Source organism: Dermacentor albipictus, chromosome 1, assembly GCF_038994185.2.
Source record: "Dermacentor albipictus isolate Rhodes 1998 colony chromosome 1, USDA_Dalb.pri_finalv2, whole genome shotgun sequence".
NCBI classification, from domain to species: domain Eukaryota; kingdom Metazoa; phylum Arthropoda; class Arachnida; order Ixodida; family Ixodidae; genus Dermacentor; species Dermacentor albipictus.
Window position 1 is genome coordinate 218,000,810 of NC_091821.1, and position 21,027 is coordinate 218,021,836.

At 41.6% G+C, this 21,027-nt stretch overlaps 1 protein-coding gene across 1 annotated transcript; it reads right to left on the reverse strand.

Annotated features, from left to right (window-relative positions):
* Positions 1-597: 597 nt before the first annotated feature.
* par-6 (partitioning defective protein 6) lies at positions 598-20,841 on the reverse strand. Its single transcript, XM_070530902.1, has 4 exons — positions 20,615-20,841; positions 8,822-9,047; positions 5,752-6,161; positions 598-1,746 (listed from the first exon to the last, which is right to left on the reverse strand). The coding sequence occupies exons 1-4, from the start codon at positions 20,678-20,680 to the stop codon at positions 1,483-1,485; spliced, it is 966 nt and encodes a 321-aa protein (XP_070387003.1). The 5' UTR covers positions 20,681-20,841; the 3' UTR covers positions 598-1,482.
* Positions 20,842-21,027: the final 186 nt, after the last annotated feature.

Consider the following 21,027-nt stretch of genomic DNA (forward strand, 5'->3'; position numbering starts at 1 on the left):
AGACGCGGCGAACAGTAGTTTCGTTTTGACACGCTTTCGAGGATGACGAGCAGCGACAAGCTCACTGGCGAAATGTGCACGCGGTAGTGAAAAGCGTCTCGCATGAAGACGCGCACCACGGTCGCGCTGTGATGCAAATCGCGTGGACTTGGCCGCTGCGAGCGCCAATTATTCGCAAAATGATGAGAATTGCAGCTTCCGCACAGCTTTTGTGCAAAACAGAATAATTCATTCGGTAAATAAACGCGTGTTGACGTAGTAAGCATTTTTCATTTACTCGATAATTCCACATTCGGTTAATTCGGACATATTTTTCAGTCCCGTGAAATTCGAATTAACGAGGTTTTACTGTAACGCGATTTTAAAATCAGTTCTTGCCTACAACTGTGTCAGCGCAATTTCACGCCAAACGAAGCTTCTCTATCATGCAGCAAATGTGTATTGTGCCCCAGCACCAATTTCTTCAACTATTCTCTAATTTCGATTTTCCAATCCCTGTATATATGCAATACATTCATGGGAAACCATTACAAAAGTACTGCAAATGAATGAACAAATACTTACAACTTGTGAACACTGAGAAATGACTCTGCCATGTTTCAATCATCTTGTAGCAAAGTTTTATTACCTGCAATTCAACTTTACAGTCACTAACTAAAAAAGGAATGTTTGGTGCAAGTCCTGGAATGCAGAGTTTGCCATAAAAACCATGCAATCACATTTATGAAGGCCTGCCTTCAGAGTCAATGTTTGTGGAAGAATTCTGGATGCACAGTTTTCTTTACAAGGCACTTGAGCTCCGAGAAAAAGCGTGCCAAAGGAAGCATGTAAAGTCCATTTCAAAATAAAGTAAAATAAAAAAAAGTGTCAGCACAAGCACAAGATGTGCAAGATTCATCACGTGGGGAAAAAAAAAAGAATGCACATGTCACTCGAGAAAAGGCAACGTCAATAACAACATATAAAAAGGTCAGTGCAGCAAGAGGCTGTCAAAATGGTGTAACCTATGCACAAAATCATTTATGAAAATGAGTAACAGTCAGCATTGTTTAAAAAAAAAAAAAAGGCTTCATACACACTGCAGGGAAAAAAATACTGCAATGCCACACATGCACAACACGTCCCTTTATGGGCCTGTCTAATGTATAAAAATATATATATATGGTATGCATTTGTATAGTGTCTTTCCCTAAAACAGAAAAAGCCTTAATAGCAGCTGCCTGATGCAGCTGCCTCCGAAAGGATGCAGGAATCCTGGTGCTGCTCATGGCTTCTTGGGAAGGCTTGGGCAAGTGAGCCTGTACATGGGATGACCCTCTGGGCTGGCTGCAACACTTGCCTCACAGCCAATGCCCTCCAACTAAAACAGATGGGTAAGGGGCTCTGCCTGTGGCACCAGGAAGAGCCCCTTACCACAGTGGCTGAACAGGACAGAGAGATAGAGGAAGAGTCCCTGAAAATGGGTCTGTGCCTAGGCACACGTCAAAGAGTGATCACGCCGTCATGGGTGCTACGAGGAGGTGTTTCGTCAAGGCCCTCAAATCCAGCTGTATGGTCTCTGATTTCATCTTCATCCAAGCGGTCGTCATCTGAGACTACAGATGGGTTGGAATTGTGAGAGCCATGCGACATCTGCGAAGAGCGACCAAAGGAGCCCCTTCGAGGCAGTGTGCCGACACTGCACTGGTTGGCTGGACGGATTGTGATGATCAAGTTGGACGAATTGGCCACCATCATGTCGGTCACCTGCATAGCAACACACTCTTCAAGTAGACTGAACAAAAATGAAGTTTTCAAAAAGCATTCACATAAACGGTATTTTTAACATAGCTGTTGACAAACTAAATGGAATGAAGCCTCATTTTCAGGAATGTGCACAGCAAGGTACTGAAGGTACTGAAGCAGGTTCACTGATTACATCATAGTAATCACAGGCAGTGGTCATGTGGCATCACAAATCACTGATGCATGGGTCAGTCAGCACAGTGAAGTGGTTGCATGCCACAGTACGACTATCTGAATCCAAAAAAGCTGTGAAAATGTAGAAAAGAAAGTCAAACTTTCAATCTTTCTCATGAGAAATACTTTACTGCATGTTCTAGTGTAAGGTTTAATTAAGGTAATTTGGGTCTACAGATTTAAGAAGGATTTCTGAAATTATCTATGTGTGATTGGAAGGAGAGCGCACCACCTTACAACTAGCTGGCTGCAGCTGCACAATGTTGGCACAATGCATAGACATACTGTGCAAAGTATTGGGTTCTTTTGTTCTTTCTATTGACTTTAGATGATACAGTAAAACCTTGTTAATACGTAGTTGGCAGGGAACATGGATCAGATATGCACTAAGTGAGGTACCAATTAACTGACAATGGCAGATGAGCTGCTATACACTTACCAAAGAGAAAAGAATGATGTCCTAATTCGCACTCAAACACACAAAGACAAGTTTTATTTACGAGCAGACAGCAAAAATCTGACGTTCACTTATTGCTGTGGAAGCCTTGCATTGGCGACAGACTCCTCAAACTCAACAAGACTGCGAGCCCGTTTCTCCAACATGCCCCACTTCTCTGCGAATGCTCTTGTGGCGGTCGACACATGTGCCGCGTCGGATACTGAAGGGCCATCACCCGCTTCTACTTCGTCGCCATGGAAGTGCCAGAAGCTATGGTAGTAGGAAACACATTATGGCCACCATGTTTTCATGTCTCTAGACTGCAGTCCGTGAAAGGTCCATGCGCAGCAATTTCACTATCTATGGCCTGCGCTCATAACATTTTGTCGATTTCACACTTGTACATGACAAAAAATAAAGTAAATACTACTATGCACTAACCATATGGCAGGCAGTAAGCGACTATGGCTTAAGCAGACAACCAATACTAAGTTCAGTGGTGGCAGGGTGGAGAATTGATGGAGACTATATTTAAACTGCAATTACTTATTCAACGGGTACATATTAACGAGGTTTTACTGTAGTCTGTTAGCAGGAAGCCTGTTGTATTTTTTAACCCCTTAACTGCCATGACAAACTTTAAAAGGTATGATATCAGGAATGCCTATAGCACTTTTACTGCTATTGTTGAAAGAAATATCAAAAGACATTGTGTATTATTTATGTGTAAAAATTACAAGGTAGTGCAACCCTTGTCATGACAAGTGAACTCGTCATCGGCAGTTAAGGGCTTAAGACGTTTGGCATAATTAAATTAGTATCCTGGCACCCCACAGCTTGTCCCATCATGTTTTGCCCCTGTGCAGAGCAAGAGCCCATACAGATTTCTGCAGACAGTATGAGACGCTATGCACATTGTATTGCTTTGATGCATACTGCACATACTTAGCTCTTGTGCTATGTTTGTATGCCAAAGTCTATTAACAGCCACACTGCCTGAACTATGTGATAGTGCTAACAACTGTAACACTTTATTGATGTTTTACACGAAAACCTCCACAACTTCTTAATTTTGTAACCTCATTGGCTACATTTTCGCATGAAAGCCCTGTATAGCTTATCACATAACCTCATCCGTGGCACAATGTTCAAGCACACATAAAATGATGGCTTCACCTTTGGACAGAGCATCTATTGGTGAATCATATTCCCACTGCTCCACCTCTCTAACCCTACGAGTCACTAAATTATGCCTTTCTTTTGTTTATGCACATATGTTTCCAGTTTGTATGCTTTTTAAATGTCTATGCATGACCCAAAGAAAATATTTTATGAGTCATTGAGACAACAATTATGCTACCATATTTATTCAATTCTAACGTGCAACCTTTTTTTCCATGCAAATTGGTCCGAAAGTTACCTGCATGTTACAATTGGATACAAATTACGTTGACAGCATAGCAACAGTTCACCGTTAGAGCCAGCACCATCGCCATTGTCACCACAACATTGATGTTGAATTCTAATGGCAGAGTCGGAGCAAGTTTGTTCCAATGACAGAGTGAGGGCGGGAGTAAGGTGTTCCAATGAGAGAGTCGGAGTGGACTCAGAGCGGGAGTCACTCCGTGGAGCAGAAAAAGATGCTCCGCCAAAATCGGCGGAGTGGACCGGAAGTCTGCGTGACGCATTTTCTTTACCACGCTTGACTGCTGGGAGGCGCCACCGGTCACGACTCGCGAGGAAGCAAAAGCTGCTGCATGCTTGGCGAGATATCCATTCGGCACTTTTAAAAAAGCAACAGGTGAACGGCGCTGAAGAGAGAAGTGACCGGTGCTGCAGTACTGGGAGCCAACAGTGGGAGGAAATGACAACACGCAAGGTATCCTGGGTAACTCGGCGATAGAAGTTCCGCTTCCGCCTTGCTCCGGCGGCGCAGGTTGTGTTCCACTCGCGGATTTGGAGGCGTTGCTCTACGCCAGAGTCGAGTGCTCGCTTGCGGAGTACGTCGGCTGCTCCGACTCCGCCATTGGAATTCAACATGAGTGTCCACAAGTTCTTGCATAGGCTGGCTACGACAATTTGCAGACACTACTGATGAAAAATTATCAGTAAACTGACTACTGATATTATTGACAGTTTCTTAAATATAGTATTACAACATTTTTCCATGAAGCTAGATACAGTACTATCCGTAGCAATGTACTGGACAATCAGCACAGACAAAAGGACTATAAGAAGACAACATAGGCTGACCATCAGCTGGCGGTTTTATTTGAGGAATGGAAATATATGCCAGAAAACGGCGCAAAGCATGAAAGATAGCTAACACCACAAAAAAGACAACTAAAGCAGCGAGTTAGGAGACAAGAGAACCCTGTGTTGTCTGTGCTGTTTGTCCAATATGTCGATCTACAACCAACTAGTAGCCCAAATTAGCACTCTTGTACTATCGATAACATTGCAATAGTTTGCTATTGACAGTGCAATTTATCGATAGTTTCTTATTTCTTAGCTGGTAACATTACCAGAAATATTGTGATAACTGACCATACTAACACTCAGTTCATGCAAACAGGAACAGCAAGACATCAAGTTTATCTGGCTGTGTTTACGTGGGGTAAGTTGTGTGATTTTACTAATCCATGGTGCAGTGTCAATTGTACTAGATAGTTCTGTATCACTTGTGGACATGTCCATACATTGATCACAAACTAAACATAAGCACAGTTTATGTTTGGTGCATGGTCAGAGGTCCAGCCTTCAACTAAAATACAGAGCTACTCCATGAAGGTAGGCTTCATTTGCAATTCCACTAATGACTGAAACTGTTGAAGAACCTGCTTATATGGCAGTGGCACAGCTGTGGTCCCCTGTATACATTACACAGACAACATAGTCGAAACGTATAAGCAAATAAAGAGTGTGCTCCTCTATTTTGCTATCAATGGCACAGGGACGCATGTGTGTGTGTAGGGGAGGTCACTTCACCGTCACACAGTGCCAGCACACCAGTATGGCACTCTGCTTCATTGAGTGCAGGTACCATGGAGACCCCAGCACTGCACTTAAAAAATAAGTGCGTGCTCCACACCAAAAATGCTTTCTCTTTCCTTTGAAGTGGCACAGTGCAATCACTAACCAGAGAAGCAAATGAATACGAATTAACAAACATCAGACTGTAGAGAAACATTATGTGAAGTAGTGTATGCAAAGGGAACCTATACTTTCTTTAGTATGTTTCATGCAGTGTTTTAACAGAGAAAATTGAATACGTTTTTGCTTTTTGTACAGTTAAGCAGTGCACAATGGCATATAAAATGCAAACAAGATATTACTGGGCAGAGCAACCATACCTGATCTAATGTCTTGCCACCAACTTCAATGCCGTTAACTTCCAATACTTCATCGTTGACAGCTAGGAGACCTGTGCCTTCGGCAAGACCTCCAGGCACCAAGCGCGAAATGAAGATCCCTGGCAGTCGATCCAGACCATGTTGTGTGACACGCACACTGGTGCCATCCCGAATGTAGAACCCCAAAGGCTTGTCAGAACCATGTTTCACTAAGCGCACTCGTCGACAGGTGTCAGGCACCACATCTACGTCGATAATAGATGACACCTGGCGGAAATCTTCAGGTAATGAAATGGAAAGGGCAGGTCGAGCTGTTCGCACACCAGCTGGCAAGAGGTACTGGCCAAGAAAACGCTTTTTGCGGCTAGCTCCTGGTCCTCCAAAACCATTCAGCTCCTCACGGCTGTCCCCTGCACACATAATAGTCAATTATGTTATCAATTTGTCGCATCATTAACCTAGCTGCCCTTACTCCTAACCTTTCTAAAACATTTATTCTTGCTACATGTGGACGCGTGTGAACATCAACAATGTAGTTTTGACACTGCTATCATGACAAAAAAGGCCGGCGTGCTTGATGGCACACATGTACAAGCTACTCAGTAAGTGCAATGAAGCAGCTGAGAAGCTGGCAAAAAAAGTCATTGAGTTGAGTTCTAATTACTGAAAGAAGTAACTTGTTACTTCAAAGTTATTTGCATATCATCTATTTGTAGACATAAGACAGGAAGTTCAAGTTTACCAAAAGGATAAGTAAGCTTTTATATAAAGTTTCATTTTGAAATTCAAATCACACCATTTGCTCTTCGTGAAGAGCACAATCTGTCATCCAAAAACAGGGGAAAAGAAATGGGGTCCAGCTTTTCTGGATGCACAAACTTGAAGCTTAAAAGTTAAGCTTTCGCAAATTTCATAATGATTAATGCTTTAACGAACTGGTCTTCTTAAGCTGCACAATTTGTTCAAGCAAAAAACAACTTGCAGGTCTAACCTTTACTGGGTACAATAAGCAAAAGAGTGGTTTAAAATTTTAGAATTTCTTTTTCTGGATTCCTTTTTCTGTCATTCAAGCCTGACAAATCTTTCCTTGTGTTCCTGCCATATGACACACCTGCATTAAGACAAAAGCATGTACACATGGGCCCAGCCAGTTGACAGTGAAAGGGGAAAAGATGCACCATGAGCCACTGTAAACAGCACATCAAGTTTAATAAATTAATTATGCAGATTTGCATGCGAGCACATGCTTTTATATCACAATAAAATCTAAAAGACAGAAGGAACTCCCACACGACTGGATTCCTTAGAACATTTACTTCCCCTAAAACTATTTTAGAGCAAAATTTTGCACGAAAAACTGAGGCTAACTGCAATATACTATAAGCACAAATTCAAATGCAAACAATTCCAAAACTGCTCCCATGCGTTGTTCCATTTCCAGGTTTATGTGCATTTTTAACATTGGCTTAATAGACTCCAAAACCTACACTTGCAGCTACACCATTGCTTAAAACTGGCTACAGAGCCAGTTTTACGGCGGGTACAGACTCGATCCGTGCTAAGCACAAAAAATTGGCGGAAATTTCTAAGCAAGAGTTTAAACCTTATACCTTACTGCAGGCACTGCAAAGCACTAACCACAGACCAAGATCACGTATTTTGGGGGTGCCCATCCAACCCCCCACCAAGAACGATTCTTCGGCAAGCTCCCACGCTCGAGGCCTGGGAGCGTAGGATCAAGACTGATGACCCAAAATGCCAAGTCAAGCTGGCAGAGTGGGCTAACCTTGTTGCGGCCACATGGGCTCCACACTAGCTCCCCTGCCAGGGTCTAATACGCTTGTAATAAAGTTTACTTCTTCCTCTTTGGCTACAGAGCAGATCTGTATGTAACAAATTCCATGTAATTCATTACTTGTAATCAATAAATTCTTTGGTATTTTTGAAATGGATGAATTACATTCTTTTACTCAGTATTGCTCACTAAATTCAATCACCTTTTTCAGTAACAAATTACGTGTAACCAGTCACTTTATTGACGAGACAAGCTAAAAGAGATGACGCAGCTTTGAGCACTAGAATTTAGTTGGAACTACAATAGAATGCCTACGGTCGTGCCACGCAGCAGCCTAGCAGTTGCACATGTTCAGACAGACCTTAACGCTCCACCAGATCTCGGCCGACGATTTGTGCCTGTGTTGCTATGGCTTGATAGTGATGGCCACTTCAGTCATTGATGCCAGGAAATCAAGTGACAATTTTTTCCCCTTCTTTACTGGCCCTACCAAGATCGCCTTCTCTGCACCCTAGCAAAAATGAAGTGCTACGCCTCATAGGAAACGCAGACATGAGCACCGATCGCAGCACCGAGTATCCACAAATCTTGTGTGCAAGGTGTTCATATGGTACAACACCTTTTTAATTCTCTTCAGCACACACATAGAGCGATCTTTCAGTGTCACTGCTAATGTCCACACACACACCAAAAAGAAAAATGAACAAGAAATCTTGAAAAGCAACTGTTAGTGAAGACAAACGTGTGAACGGCTGCAGAGGACACATTGAAAGAGCCAGGCCAGCATGTTCAATTCACTGTTTGCACAATGATAATAAAGGCTGGGAGGAAAGTAACACAGATGTAATAAATTAAACTTGAGTAATTAATTACACTTCTATGGAGCAGTAATTGGTCATTGTAATCAAATTTTTGACTGAAGTAATTGTAATCAGTTGCACATCGCACTTCCACATTTAACAGGCATTCTGATCAGTTATTTCTTCCTGTTCACGTTTCAATTAAAGCTTATGGTACCTTGTCGGATATCTAAACATAACCGAAGCAATGAAGTAAAATGGCCCGAACTCATTTGCAACAAGACTAAAACAACCATTGTGGACAAGACAAACCACAAAATTAAATTAGGAGCTACTTCTGCAGGTCAGAAATGTTAATGATAACTAGCACAATCCACCCAAATGCACAACTTTTTCTCCTTCACCCTTGGCCGCCCAAACCATTAAACAAAAACCGGGTTTGCAATGATAAGAGCACCACAGGTGCTTCTAGCACCTTTTCGCTGGATGAGTAACCGCAGCAATGGCCTTGCAGACTGGACAGCCCGTGCAAAATTCTCATCATTGTTGATGGGCAGGAGGTCGCCATGGATAGGATCAGTGTAGCAGAGGCTGAACGGCACTTCAGAGATGTTGTGAAACCGTTCTATGAGGCGACAGAACTCGTCGTATCGAGACAGCTCCGACTTGTCCAGTGAAAATCGACGAAATTCTGCATCGAACTAATACAAAAGAAAAATAGTAAGGAATACTGAATTAAGACTGTTGCTTCAAGGACATCATTCATTGGGTATGTTGCACCTGTGTGAACTATCCCCCGACTCATGCAAAGACAAACAGCACACACATTTTCTTGAAAAACCAGACCTCTCCTTCACATATTGAAATGCACTTGCATGTTATTTGGCAACACTATTATTTGTTATGGCTTGGTGCCTTTAATAAATGACATTCTAAAATACACGAACTCGCACATGTGCAACAATAATTTTGGGGGAACATCAAACAAAATAGAAAGGAGTCTCACTTCAGCCAACAGGGGTAAAGAAACAGATACAAATTCAGATTAGCTTATATTGCCAATGCTACCATTTAACAATTCCACTTGCACAAGAAAACAGTTAAAGTTAGCACTTGTGATTCAACATCTGTCCCTGTGCATTCATACCCCTCCTGTTGCTAAAAAAGACAACTAGCCCAGATTATCACAGCGCTCATCTTACAGCCATCAACAAGAGTGCTGAAGCACTAGCCAACTGCTAGGAGCTTTACTCACGTATGACTGTATTAATAGGGAAAGGTGGAAAGAAAGGACGGTGCTGCCGATTATATCCCATGCAAAACTTAGAGCTAATATGTTAAGTGTTGCCAAGCAATGCACATCACATGAACACTAATTAGGATCCTATACTTGTGAATAAAACCAACAAATACAAAGCATGTTTTGTGTGGGAAAGTAACTCGGGCACACTAGCAGTGTCTTCCATATTTTAGCCATGATGGTAGTTCCTGGTTATCAAGCTCGGCAAATTGCTGCCAAGCTGGAAAAAACCTAGAGAAACGAAATGGACAGACTTGTGGGGAGCAAAGTTTGAGGTGCAGAGGTGAGTGAGCTGAGGTGGCGGTCAACAGCAGGTAGAGCCGGCTATTGCTCCGCCCAAAGACAGATGGGAAAAAGCAAACAGGGGCAATTGTGAAGCAACCATTACAGCCTTCAGTAATGTGTGTCACAGAACTAGCATGCTCTAACATTTGAACCATTCACTGAGTGCTTGATGCAGTGAAGCTCAATTGTTGAATCGCTCCTGTGTCAGTTAACAGTTTGAGATTAGGGGATACCAGCAGTTTGAGTATGCAAGAACCCAAACTCTACTTGGGCACTGTTGGGAACCAAGTGGCCTGTGTAACAATCAGAATGCGGACTGTTTGCTTCCCCTAATCTAAAACTGATGAAATGATTAGCCTTCAGCAAGTACAGCCTGCTTCATAGTGTCTTTCAACAATACTGGGATAACATTCTTGGTTGTTCACCTTAGGGGAGGCATATCATCACTTTTGCAAGATGTTGCGTGAATAGCACCAAATACGTCTGGTGCTTGTCCCTCTAAACCTCACGAAAGCGATCGTATCCTCTGAAGTGAATGATCGAGAATACCTCGCAGTAGCACACCGCAAAACAAAATGCCATTTGGCGTGGTGAATGCTCAGTGAGCACTCAGAAAGTTATATTATTGTGAACACTGCTGATAAAATTGCTGTTCCATTAACCTGAACCTTAGCAAAATTTCCACAACCACTCACAATTATTTCAAGAATACCTTGGGGCAGACCTCAGCATCTTAAAGCAGTAATTTTCATTTTGGAGCAACATGGTATAAAGCTTAATGTTAGTCAAATTCATGCAGAATGCAGGGAAAAAATTTTCTTTTGACATTGTGCTACTGTGTCAAACAACTCTGATGTTAAGATAATCCTAACCTGATGTGTTAGAGTAGCTGTTGTAGTAGGCTATGCCAAGGGTGAGCCAATACTGCCAAAAGCATTTGCTAGTTTTCCACACTGCTTGCATCCATCTCTTCACACATTATGGGGGTAATAACAAGGTGCAAAGCCTTTAAAAGATATCTTTTTTTCAGAGCAAAAGACCCAAGCCAACATTGTAACTTTTAATTTTTAATCCTCGAGATTTGGAGTACAAGTACGTTTTTCTGTAGTAATGTTAGATGTGTATACCTGGATTTCTGTTGGGCACACACCTGCAGGAGTACAAGTGCCTGCCATGTGCCAAATTTTTCCTTAAAACAACAACAAAAAAATGGTAGAACTGCCCTGGTGACAGCATCTTGTCACACGAAGAAGCCTAACTGCATCAACAGTGGCACAATGGAAATTGAGTATAAAGGCATTCTTTGAGTTCTTCAAAGCTGATACGGACAACACTTGCTGCACATGTATGGCTGGCTGCCTGTGTCTCAAAAAGAGAAACATCATTTGAAATGCAGCATTCCCCACATTTTGAGCACTGTGCACCACATATCCAGACGGTCTGACAAAGAAACGAGTGTAACGGTCAATAACTATAGTTAAAGCTATATTTGAGCATGTGCTGTGCTGTTCCAATTTTCAGAGAATGAATGTTTCAGAGAACGAATGATTTGCTGCAATGGTACATAAAAAGAGTTCTCTGTCACAACCTGTTATTAGCTGGGCTAAATATATTTCTCGCAGCTGGTCTTGTATGAAATAAACGTAAAATGACCCAACTGCACGACAGCCCCAGGAACTGAACAGATGATCATGGGCGCCGCTGGTATACCTTGTCTATGAATGCTTAAAGGGACACTAAAGGCAAATATTAAGTCAAGCTAGATTGAAAGACTACGCTTCTGTGATAACGATTTCTTCAATCATAATGAAAACAGAGCTCTTGTAAGCAAGAAAATGATGTAAATAGAAAATCAAAGTGGTGCCATCTGTTGACTATGGTACATCTTATGTATGCCTTCAGTACCTCTGATGCACAAAGGGCGGCCACGACCCACCACTACGAGTGGCATCGCATTTCTCTATTTTTGCTTTATTTACAATGGCCAGCAGCAACCTGTGGCAATTGACCACCCTGGCAGCTGTGGTGGGGCCGTAACCAGAAACCTGAACCCAAGCAGAGCTGCAGAGCCGCTCACGCAAGGTGAACACCTGCACCCGCCAAGCAGTACACTTTGTATATAGAGCTGATAGAGAGTCTACTAAAAATGTGGAGATACCCCAAGTCTTCTGCTTTGGTGCAGGCGGTTCAAATTAAGCAGCAGCAGTGGTACCTTCGATGGCAATTTCCTACGCAAGAAATTTATATATTGACACACAGAAAATGACGATAGACTTTTGGACAAATACTCCGATGATCTAGCTCAACTTAATATTTTGCTTTAGCATCCCTTTAACAGGCACAGATATGCATTACACAGTAAAAGCTCATTAATTCAACTTTAATTCATTAGCAAAATCAGATAATTCTTGTCATATAGCTTCGGCAAACATATTTATTATTCAATGACATATGTTTGCTAAATCGGAAGTGTTTGGTTAACACAGAGAAGCCCTTAATCGCAGCAAGCACTAAGCACTGCAAATGTGTGAAGCAAAAGCAGCATTAACGTGAAACAGAAACAAAGTGGCAGAGTATGGACCCGCACAATCAATTGGAAAAGCATAAACTTACGGCGGCAAGCATCCTGTGGAAGTATAATTTAAAATGTTTTGTGCTGATCTTTTTTTCTTATGTGCTGCATTACGCGTAATGGTACATTGGCCACATACCTGTAGAACTGCATGATCGCTATTCTTGCAACTAAGGGTTCTTCTGCATTTGTCGCAGTGATGGTTGGAGAAACTATGTGAAGCTTGCATGTCACAAACATAGCAAAAGTGATTGAGGGTGCTTATACTTTGGTCTGCGTGCTGGCAACAAACTTTCTTACAACATCACAAAGAATGATTAGTTGCCTGCCAGTTCACTGGCGACAAAAATCGAAGAAGTGTGTGCCATAGCACATCTAGTCACGCTGGTGGTGCTACCACATTGTGAAAGATGTCACAGGGCTCTCAGCATTGTGAATGCTTATCATTGATGGAAATTGCAGTTTCCACGCAGATTATGGTAATAATAGAACCGAGGGTAGGGGATTTTAACGTGATTGCATTATACAGTTAAAAACTTGGCCTTCGGCAATGTAAGGGATGTCTGTCCTTGACAGAGCAATTGGCGGGTTGAGAGCAAAAAAGCAGGGAAGGAGCAGTGGGAGGTGTGATATGGAGAGGCATGTGACAAAAGTGGCAGAAGTTATACTGTTTTCTTCGCACTGTGCATACTGCGGCATGAAAAAGCCTCATCTTGCCACTCTGTGGGGAGTACCTCTCTGCTTTGCACAGTTTTAGTCAACTCATTAGTGGTGCTACACCTTGGTCTCTGCCTTCAGGGCTTATTATAATGGTTTCCAGACAATGGCACAACAACCAATGTTGCAACACTCCTACGATGGTGGAGAAGAGGCAGCGTAATGCCAAGTCTAAATGCAATACCAGACAAACCACGGAGCAGCTCGTGGCCAGAAAACCTGAGAAACACGAGACTTGTATAGCCGACACGAAGGCGGTAAAACGTCACAAAGTGATGCTAAAGGGGCCTTGCATAACAAGTTATGCATTTTGGTTTTATTCCACGTTTGCTTGCTACAGGACTTGGCAATGCCTCCAGTGCCAATGAAAGCACCGAAATCGGACCAATTATTTTAATCTCCCTCTTAAATCAATTTCTACGCTGACTGTAGCGTCCTACATCAACCATATTTAGCAGCAGATGCGATGCAAATGCACATGACATGCTAAACATACAATGGTGACATTAAAAATAAGTCTTTTATGCTTTCTAAAGCTACGAAGAAGACCCACATTTGTGCAATACAAATTAATTTCATTTGCAACTGACACTAGGTTAAAAGTGTGTTTAACTGGGCTAGTTGGTTTATTCTTCGAGGATAGCAGCTGCGTCCTCGCCTAGCCATTCCTTCTGCTACAATCCTCGAAGAATGACACTAGGTGTGCTGCCCAACTGTCTACACTTGAAATATCATGCAAAAATAAGCATTTGCTCATTGCATGTAGGTATGAACAGTGTGTAAAGTTCATTCTGTATGTTTTTTGACAAACATCCAATGACTATTTACACAATTTACTGCGCATGAGAAGGTGCATCTGCAGATGCCTTAACTAGAGTGCCACCATATCAACCAAGGTTACTAAGGGAAGGTCGCAATGCGAAGAAGCTTCTGGTACTGTGCGATGTAAGCTGCGTTTTGATTGGAATCAAGATAATACCCCTGTCACACGGGCACCTGCGAACTCCGTTCACATGAAACTCCCTAATGGAGATTTACGGTAATGGAGCTGTGGCTGTGCTACACGGCACAATGCAAGCTTTTGACGGGCGCTGCATGGGACAGAAATTGTGCTGCTGCTCTTATTTTCACGTGCAACTGCTCACATATACAGTCACCATTAAAGGCAGTTTTTTTTTTAACGCAGTATGTAATCAAATAAAATCACAGCGAGAAAGTTTGCTGTATGTTACCACAAGACATTTTCCAAGCATAGCGAAGCTGAAAGCAATGCTGGCCACACTGCACTCTTGCTTTCGCGCGTGGGCTGCATGGGTCAACATTACTAGAACAGATATTATAGTAATGTTGGCGTGGGTCACATTGTACGACCGGTGCGCTTCAAGCTGCGATTCTGTGCTGTATAATGGTGCATGTGCATGTGTTTGCGGTGAGCTGAATTGCTTGGCGATGAGTTATGACGTAGATAAACGAAATGGCGGAGTGACATTTCCCCATGCGGCATGCATGGTGAAGCATTGGTGTAGAGGGTACAGGTGCTATGTCCTTAACAACAAATTAAAAACTCCCATTACGTGGCAAATAAAAAATAAATAAAATAAAAATAAAATAAAAAAGGCTAAAATTTGTAAGTGAGCCAGTTACGATGATATTATTAGCGTGGTTTTCTTCACAGCTGTAGCTATCTGGAATCAAGTACACCATCCAGCCGTAATGGTCACTGCCAAACTCCCTTCGCCAGAATCTCCATTTAGCTTTCTTGACACAAGGGAGACCGAGTGACACGAAGTGCAACTCTCTTGACGCAAAGACAAATGGTGTTCGCGGGCACCCTTGTGACAGGGGTACAAGTCTTCGCTATGCGAGCGAAATGTGAAAGGGTATGCCTCTTTCTATTTGCTTTTATATTGAATTTATAAGTTGAATAACTTGTTCGACCACCTCAATTTTGTAATTCTTTTTGCATTCACCTTGTCATAACACAAGGAACACATTGTGACACAGAACTTGGCAGGTATAAAACGGTCGCAGAGCCACTTTAACAAAAGAACAGGACCAACCCCATCGACATAAGGCGGCCAAAGCTGCAGGTAGACACTGGGAGCAGATCATAACATAACTCACAGATGGGATTTCATAATGCTATTGTGCTCAAGTCAAGCATGAAGACCCAAGTTTTGCATTAAATGTGTGCACACTATTTCAGTAAACATTTGTTTATTTATTATTTGACACTCCACCCCTTCCCACGAAATCTGAATTAAACATTTCACTGTAACTGAATAACATCAAACCTCTGCTTATTTTCCGATGGCCAACAACCACACCGGAATAAAATGTGAATATCAGAAAGCAAACTAAAAGGCGAATTTCCCTTTCCACACTCCTCACTGAATATGACACTCAGGTAATAAATTCACAGAGGTTTAGTATTGGGGTTAGAGCACACTTAGCACTGGGCTACACCTCACTCACGCATCTAACCTTGAAGCAATCAACTGTAAGGGGTGTTCTTGTTTATTTCTTCCCATTTGCATTTCACTCAATGTGACAGAATAAATACAACATACATGTTCTGTGCGCTTAAGTTTTATTTAGGTTGCAGCTAAGATGGATTAAATTGAATTGGATTTATGTGCTAAATGCTAGCCACTACATGGCTATGGCTATGTGGTTGCTACTGAAGGAATGCATCCTGCTAATTTGAGCAACTTCTTTTGGAATTCATGCTCCAAAGAAGGTTGGTGCAGAGGATGGCATCAGTTGGCATAGCGCTTCCACCACTGTTGCTTTTTCTGCATAATAGTATTAAACATGATATGAATGTTTCTAACCTGTCCCAGGAACCGCTATTCCACATCAACACCAGCAACATGTGTTCGCTGTTTCTAATAGAAAATATTAGCACAAGCATGAAATGTTCAGAGAAGTTGGCTCAATGTGCAGATATACTATCGCCTCTTAATTGACAAACACGAGGCAACATATAGCAAAGAAACCACGGGGGCTCTTGCTTTCCACTTCTTCTGAAGCCTGGTGTCTTACACATTTTTCACAAGATCCTTCCGCTTTCCCTTTCCCCCCATATATTTACAGGTTTTCGGCTAATCTTTGTGTACAACTGTTTTCTGCTTCATCAACAAATGTGCCTAGTGTTAAAAAAAAGATGCTTATTCCTCACACACACAGGATTATAGACAGGGCTTGGGGGGTTCTACTTCAGAAGCTCCTTGCAGTATCAGCATGCCCTGCCAGCAACCCAAAATATTGCAGTCGAAGGAGCAAGCACAGTATGGTGCAGCAAGGCCATTTCTAAATGAATGTTCCTGTGATTTGTGAAAACGAATACCTTTCCATGGATTTTTTTGTGTTTTGCAAGTTATATGTCAAATTTGCTTTAATCTATGCCAATTGGTATTTTTAAAACATGCTCAAGGCAAAACTTGAGGCTCAGTCAAGGTTTGAGGACTAAGTTAGTTCCAAGCACTTGAAGCCACAATTTATCTAATAATCATCATCATCAGCCTGGTTACGCCCACTGCAGGGCAAAGGCCTCTCCCATACTTCTCCAACTACCCCGGTCATGTACTAATTGTGGCCATGTTGTCCCTGCAAACTTCTTAATGTCATCCGCCCTCGTAACCTTCTGCCGCCCCCTGCTACGCTTCCCTTCCCTTGGAATCCAGTCTGTAACCCCTAATGACCATCAGTTATCTTCCCTCTTCATTACATGTCCTGCCCATGCCCATTTCTTTTTCTTGATTTCAACTAATATGTCATTAACCCGTGTTCGTTCCCTCACCCAATCTGCTCTTTTCTTATCCCTTAACGTTACACCCATCATTCTTCTTTCCATAGCTTGTTGAGTTGTCCTCAATTTAAGCAGAACTCTTTTCGTCAGCCTCCAGGTTTCTGCCCCATATGTGAGTACTGGTAAGACACAGCTGTTATCTAAGGGCTGGCTATGAAGGCACTACACTGATTGCCGACCGAGGAAGAGCACCGGCTAAACCCAACATTGCGTAAACTGTGCCAGGTAGAGAAATGGATAAAGGGCCCACAGAGACACATTCCTGTTAAACTCATCTTGCAACATTTAACAAATGTGCTGCATTCCAAAAGCATTGGATGGAACCGAGGACAAAAAGAATGTGACATGGAATCAAGTGCAGGTGCGGAAAGTGAAGAGTGGGTATCTGTCAAGAGAATACAATAGAAAGGCTTTGCAACTAGGCTGCAGGAGATGTACATTGTTCCTTTTGTTTTATGTTTTCCGTGGCCCGTATAAGCTTCAGATTTTTAATGTTATTTTTGCACTTTTGGATTTTTAGGCATCGGAAATATGTTATAATTTCTTATGTGTCCGTTCTTTTTTGCATTCTCCTTGGCCTATTAGTTATTGCACTTTTGGAGTGCAATAACTGGTAGCCTTTTAAGAGCTGTGCCTCATGTTACTTGACATAAGCACCATCACTGCTGCTGGTTTAATATAGACGTTTACACAGATACCTCGCAAGCTCTTAGACATAAGTATTGCATGAGGACTGTAGGAAAATGCAAATGAGACAAACAGGAACAAGTAATGAAGGAACAAATGTCCACAAATAATACAAATCATTATACACTAGTTCATGGAAATTATGGATATAGAAAAATTGATACAATCTTTTATAACAAGTTTCCCAGCAATAAGGCAAATATTAAAATGTTTTGGCCAAATGAAATTGATGAAACTGTTATTGGCATTCTTTTTTAAAATTTCAACAGCACTGAAAGCAATCACTATCTGCCCTGTTTGGTATTTTGTTGTAAATTAAAGACTGGTTTAAATATTTGAGAAAGGCAACCATCTGCCATATATATAGGGGTGTGGGAATAGCAGTTTATGAAACTGAATCAAGTATTTATCAAATAGTTTACAAATAATGTAAACCTTTCCCACCCTTAATATCAAACAATCTACACAACCTGGTATTACCAATAGAAAGTTTATGTCAATACACTATACATTATAGAACATGGTTTATTTAAAGCATAAAGGGAGCATTAAGAACAGCATTAACAATCATTACGCAATCATTAAGCAGATTGTTTGCGAACTCGGGGGTCTTGGGAGAATATGCAGCCATGCATTGCCATATGGAGTTTATAAAAGTAACATTGTGAACCGATTAAGATCTGTACATATTGCTGCGACCGGACATGCATCTAATCTATGGCAATTGCAGGGTGAAAAAGAGAAAAGCAGTTTTTCTCCAACTCAAATTGTCGCGGCAGATGGTGCCACTATTGTATAAACTATGTTACAAGGAAACATTCTGATTTAATCCATTCAAGGGACACAGGTTCGGTATCTGTAAATATTACCACAATACCCACTGCCTAGTGCAGTGTAAAACAACCTTTGATTTTGAGTGATTGGGTTTAGCTGGAAATACTGGCTGTCTGGGCAATGCAGCATGATTTTGTATGTGCACTATGAATGGAATGAAGACTATTGCATTTTTGATTCACTTTCATGTTCGATCATGCACAGTCGACGCCAAAAAGTATATGAGAAATATTTGTACTTTCGGATAGTTACTACTTGATTCATGGACCTAATAGAATTGCACGATATTCTATTTCGTTATTTGAAAGTTTTAAATATTCACATACCCTTATCCATATGCAACAACCATGGAATGGCAGAAACCCTACTCCACATCCTAAAAAGTATCATTTGCAGCATATGACACATGTACAGATCACTTCCCATAGTTTGAAATGCAAAATTTAACAGACGTTTTAACTCAACAGTATTCTAAAGTTTCAAAACTTGCCAATATATGTTAAACACTCTTTTGCCTCATTCTAGAGCTATGTTTAGACTGAAGAACATGCCCTACAATTGAAGTAGACTGTGAAAAGGATGCATTTGAATAAGGCTCAATAGTGGAAAATTATAAAGTGCCATTGGCAATCAGCTAGGCAATAGCCACTTATCATTGAAATCCAGCTGTGACATATGTAAAACTGCTTCTCAATGAACAAGTGCTAAAGAAAAATGAGAAAACACTGTCTACTAAAGTCAAAGACTGAATCAAACAGGGCCTTATTTGATTCAGTTTTTGAGCACTCAAGCATTTCATGCCACTGAAATATATTTAAACAGGAAGCACCATAAAAGCATAAAATTTAATTTTCATAAAACTACATTTTGGAATTCATGATAAATACAATTTACGAAAAGATCTGTAGGCAACATGAGATTCCTATGAACATCTCTTTCATGACAGGAATATTTTAGCACATGACAATATAGAAGACCAGTACAAGGTTAATAAAAACATGAACAAGCCCAAGTTGCACTACAAGTGGTTCGCTGCTTGCAGTCAACAGTTGTGAGCAGCAGTTAACAGTTGTGGACTGTCCCCTTAGAACACCGGCATCATTGCGTCCTTAAAGAATTGTAGACAACTACTTCATTTGAATTCCGTTTTATTGAAATCATATATGCCAGTACATTACTCAAATACAGGTACAATAGCACGACTGGAATTTTTAGTGCACAATGTGTCCATTTCCGATGTGAACTGACATGTCATTCACAGTTAGTACCGACCGCAGAACGTGACAGTTGCCAGAATCTATTAGTCTCAATTTATATTTCGCAAATTAAACTGACTGCGCCACAAAAGGCAACGAAACGAGCAACCACGCGGCACCATCATCACAAATAATGTAAGTCGTCCCGACACGAAAAATGAAAAGATGGGCTGAACTAATTTGCATGCATACCCGGAGCTCGGTAAGGATGCAGCCACCCGTGAAAAAAAAAAAAAAGAGCGGAAAAGAAAAAGGCGTGCCGTTCTCACGCATCAGGTCTACGTTACAAAGCACACATTCCGATCAGCGGATGATTTCCGCTGTCAAGGCTCGGGCTCTACGGCTTCAAAATTCCCCACACTTAGCGTTCTACCGACAAAACATTCCAGAGATAGAGGACTACCGTCCTAAAAAGCAGGTCAGGATTTTACATGAATGCCGCCAAAAGCAGCAACGACATGACAACTGTAGCACGCTGCATTATGTCACTTTCGTCATATTTACTCGTACTATAACGTGAGTTTATTAAATGCGCCAATATCGCGGACACAATATGAGGAACATCCCGACAGTCACCCTGTTTTGACGTAATCGTGTCCAAAGAGCAAACTTTTGATGTTAGGGATACACGATTTGCACACGCATACTTACGCACTGCAACCTGTAGCAACAACAAGGCACAGCAGCAGAGAGTTTACCAAGACACTATGGTTGCCAAGAAAACAAATAACGTCTATGCACCGTTAATGAAATTATAGGGAAGACAGCACCTGCCAAATTAGGCCTAAAAACACACTGAAACTTACCTTGCTTTTTACTTCTAGAAAACTGCCGTTTTGGTGATGATGCAAATTCTTCAGCGGTTTGGACATTGCTCGTTCATTGAGCAGACTACAACACTAACATGTCCTGTAGCGCAACGAATGTTCGCGATTAAAACTTTATAAACAAAAGTCGACAGACATGCTCACACACCATGACACACACACAAACTTCCTCTCGAGCTAAAATGTCGTCATCGCATACCGCAGGTCCACAGGTTGCTTCGGCTGCTGCTCTCGGCATGCGCTCTTTGAGTATCACACTTATGCACAAAAGTAAAAACAAAAAATATTCACCCTCAATGTTTTTTTGGCTAAAACGAATGAAACTGGAGCTTTTATTGAACCTAAGTCATATCAAAAACATTTTCGATTTTCTTTTAGTTCCGTTTAAGACC

Coding starts and splice junctions, on each gene's coding strand:
- par-6 (XM_070530902.1), bottom strand. CDS start 20,680: ATGTCCAAACCGCTGAAGAATTTGCATCATCACCAAAACGGCAGTTTT. Junction 9,048..20,614: donor TTCTAGAAGTAAAAAGCAAG/GTAAGTTTCAGT, acceptor CTTTTGTATTAG/TTCGATGCAGAATTTCGTCG. Junction 6,162..8,821: donor GTTACTCATCCAGCGAAAAG/GTGCTAGAAGCA, acceptor TTATGTGTGCAG/GGGACAGCCGTGAGGAGCTG.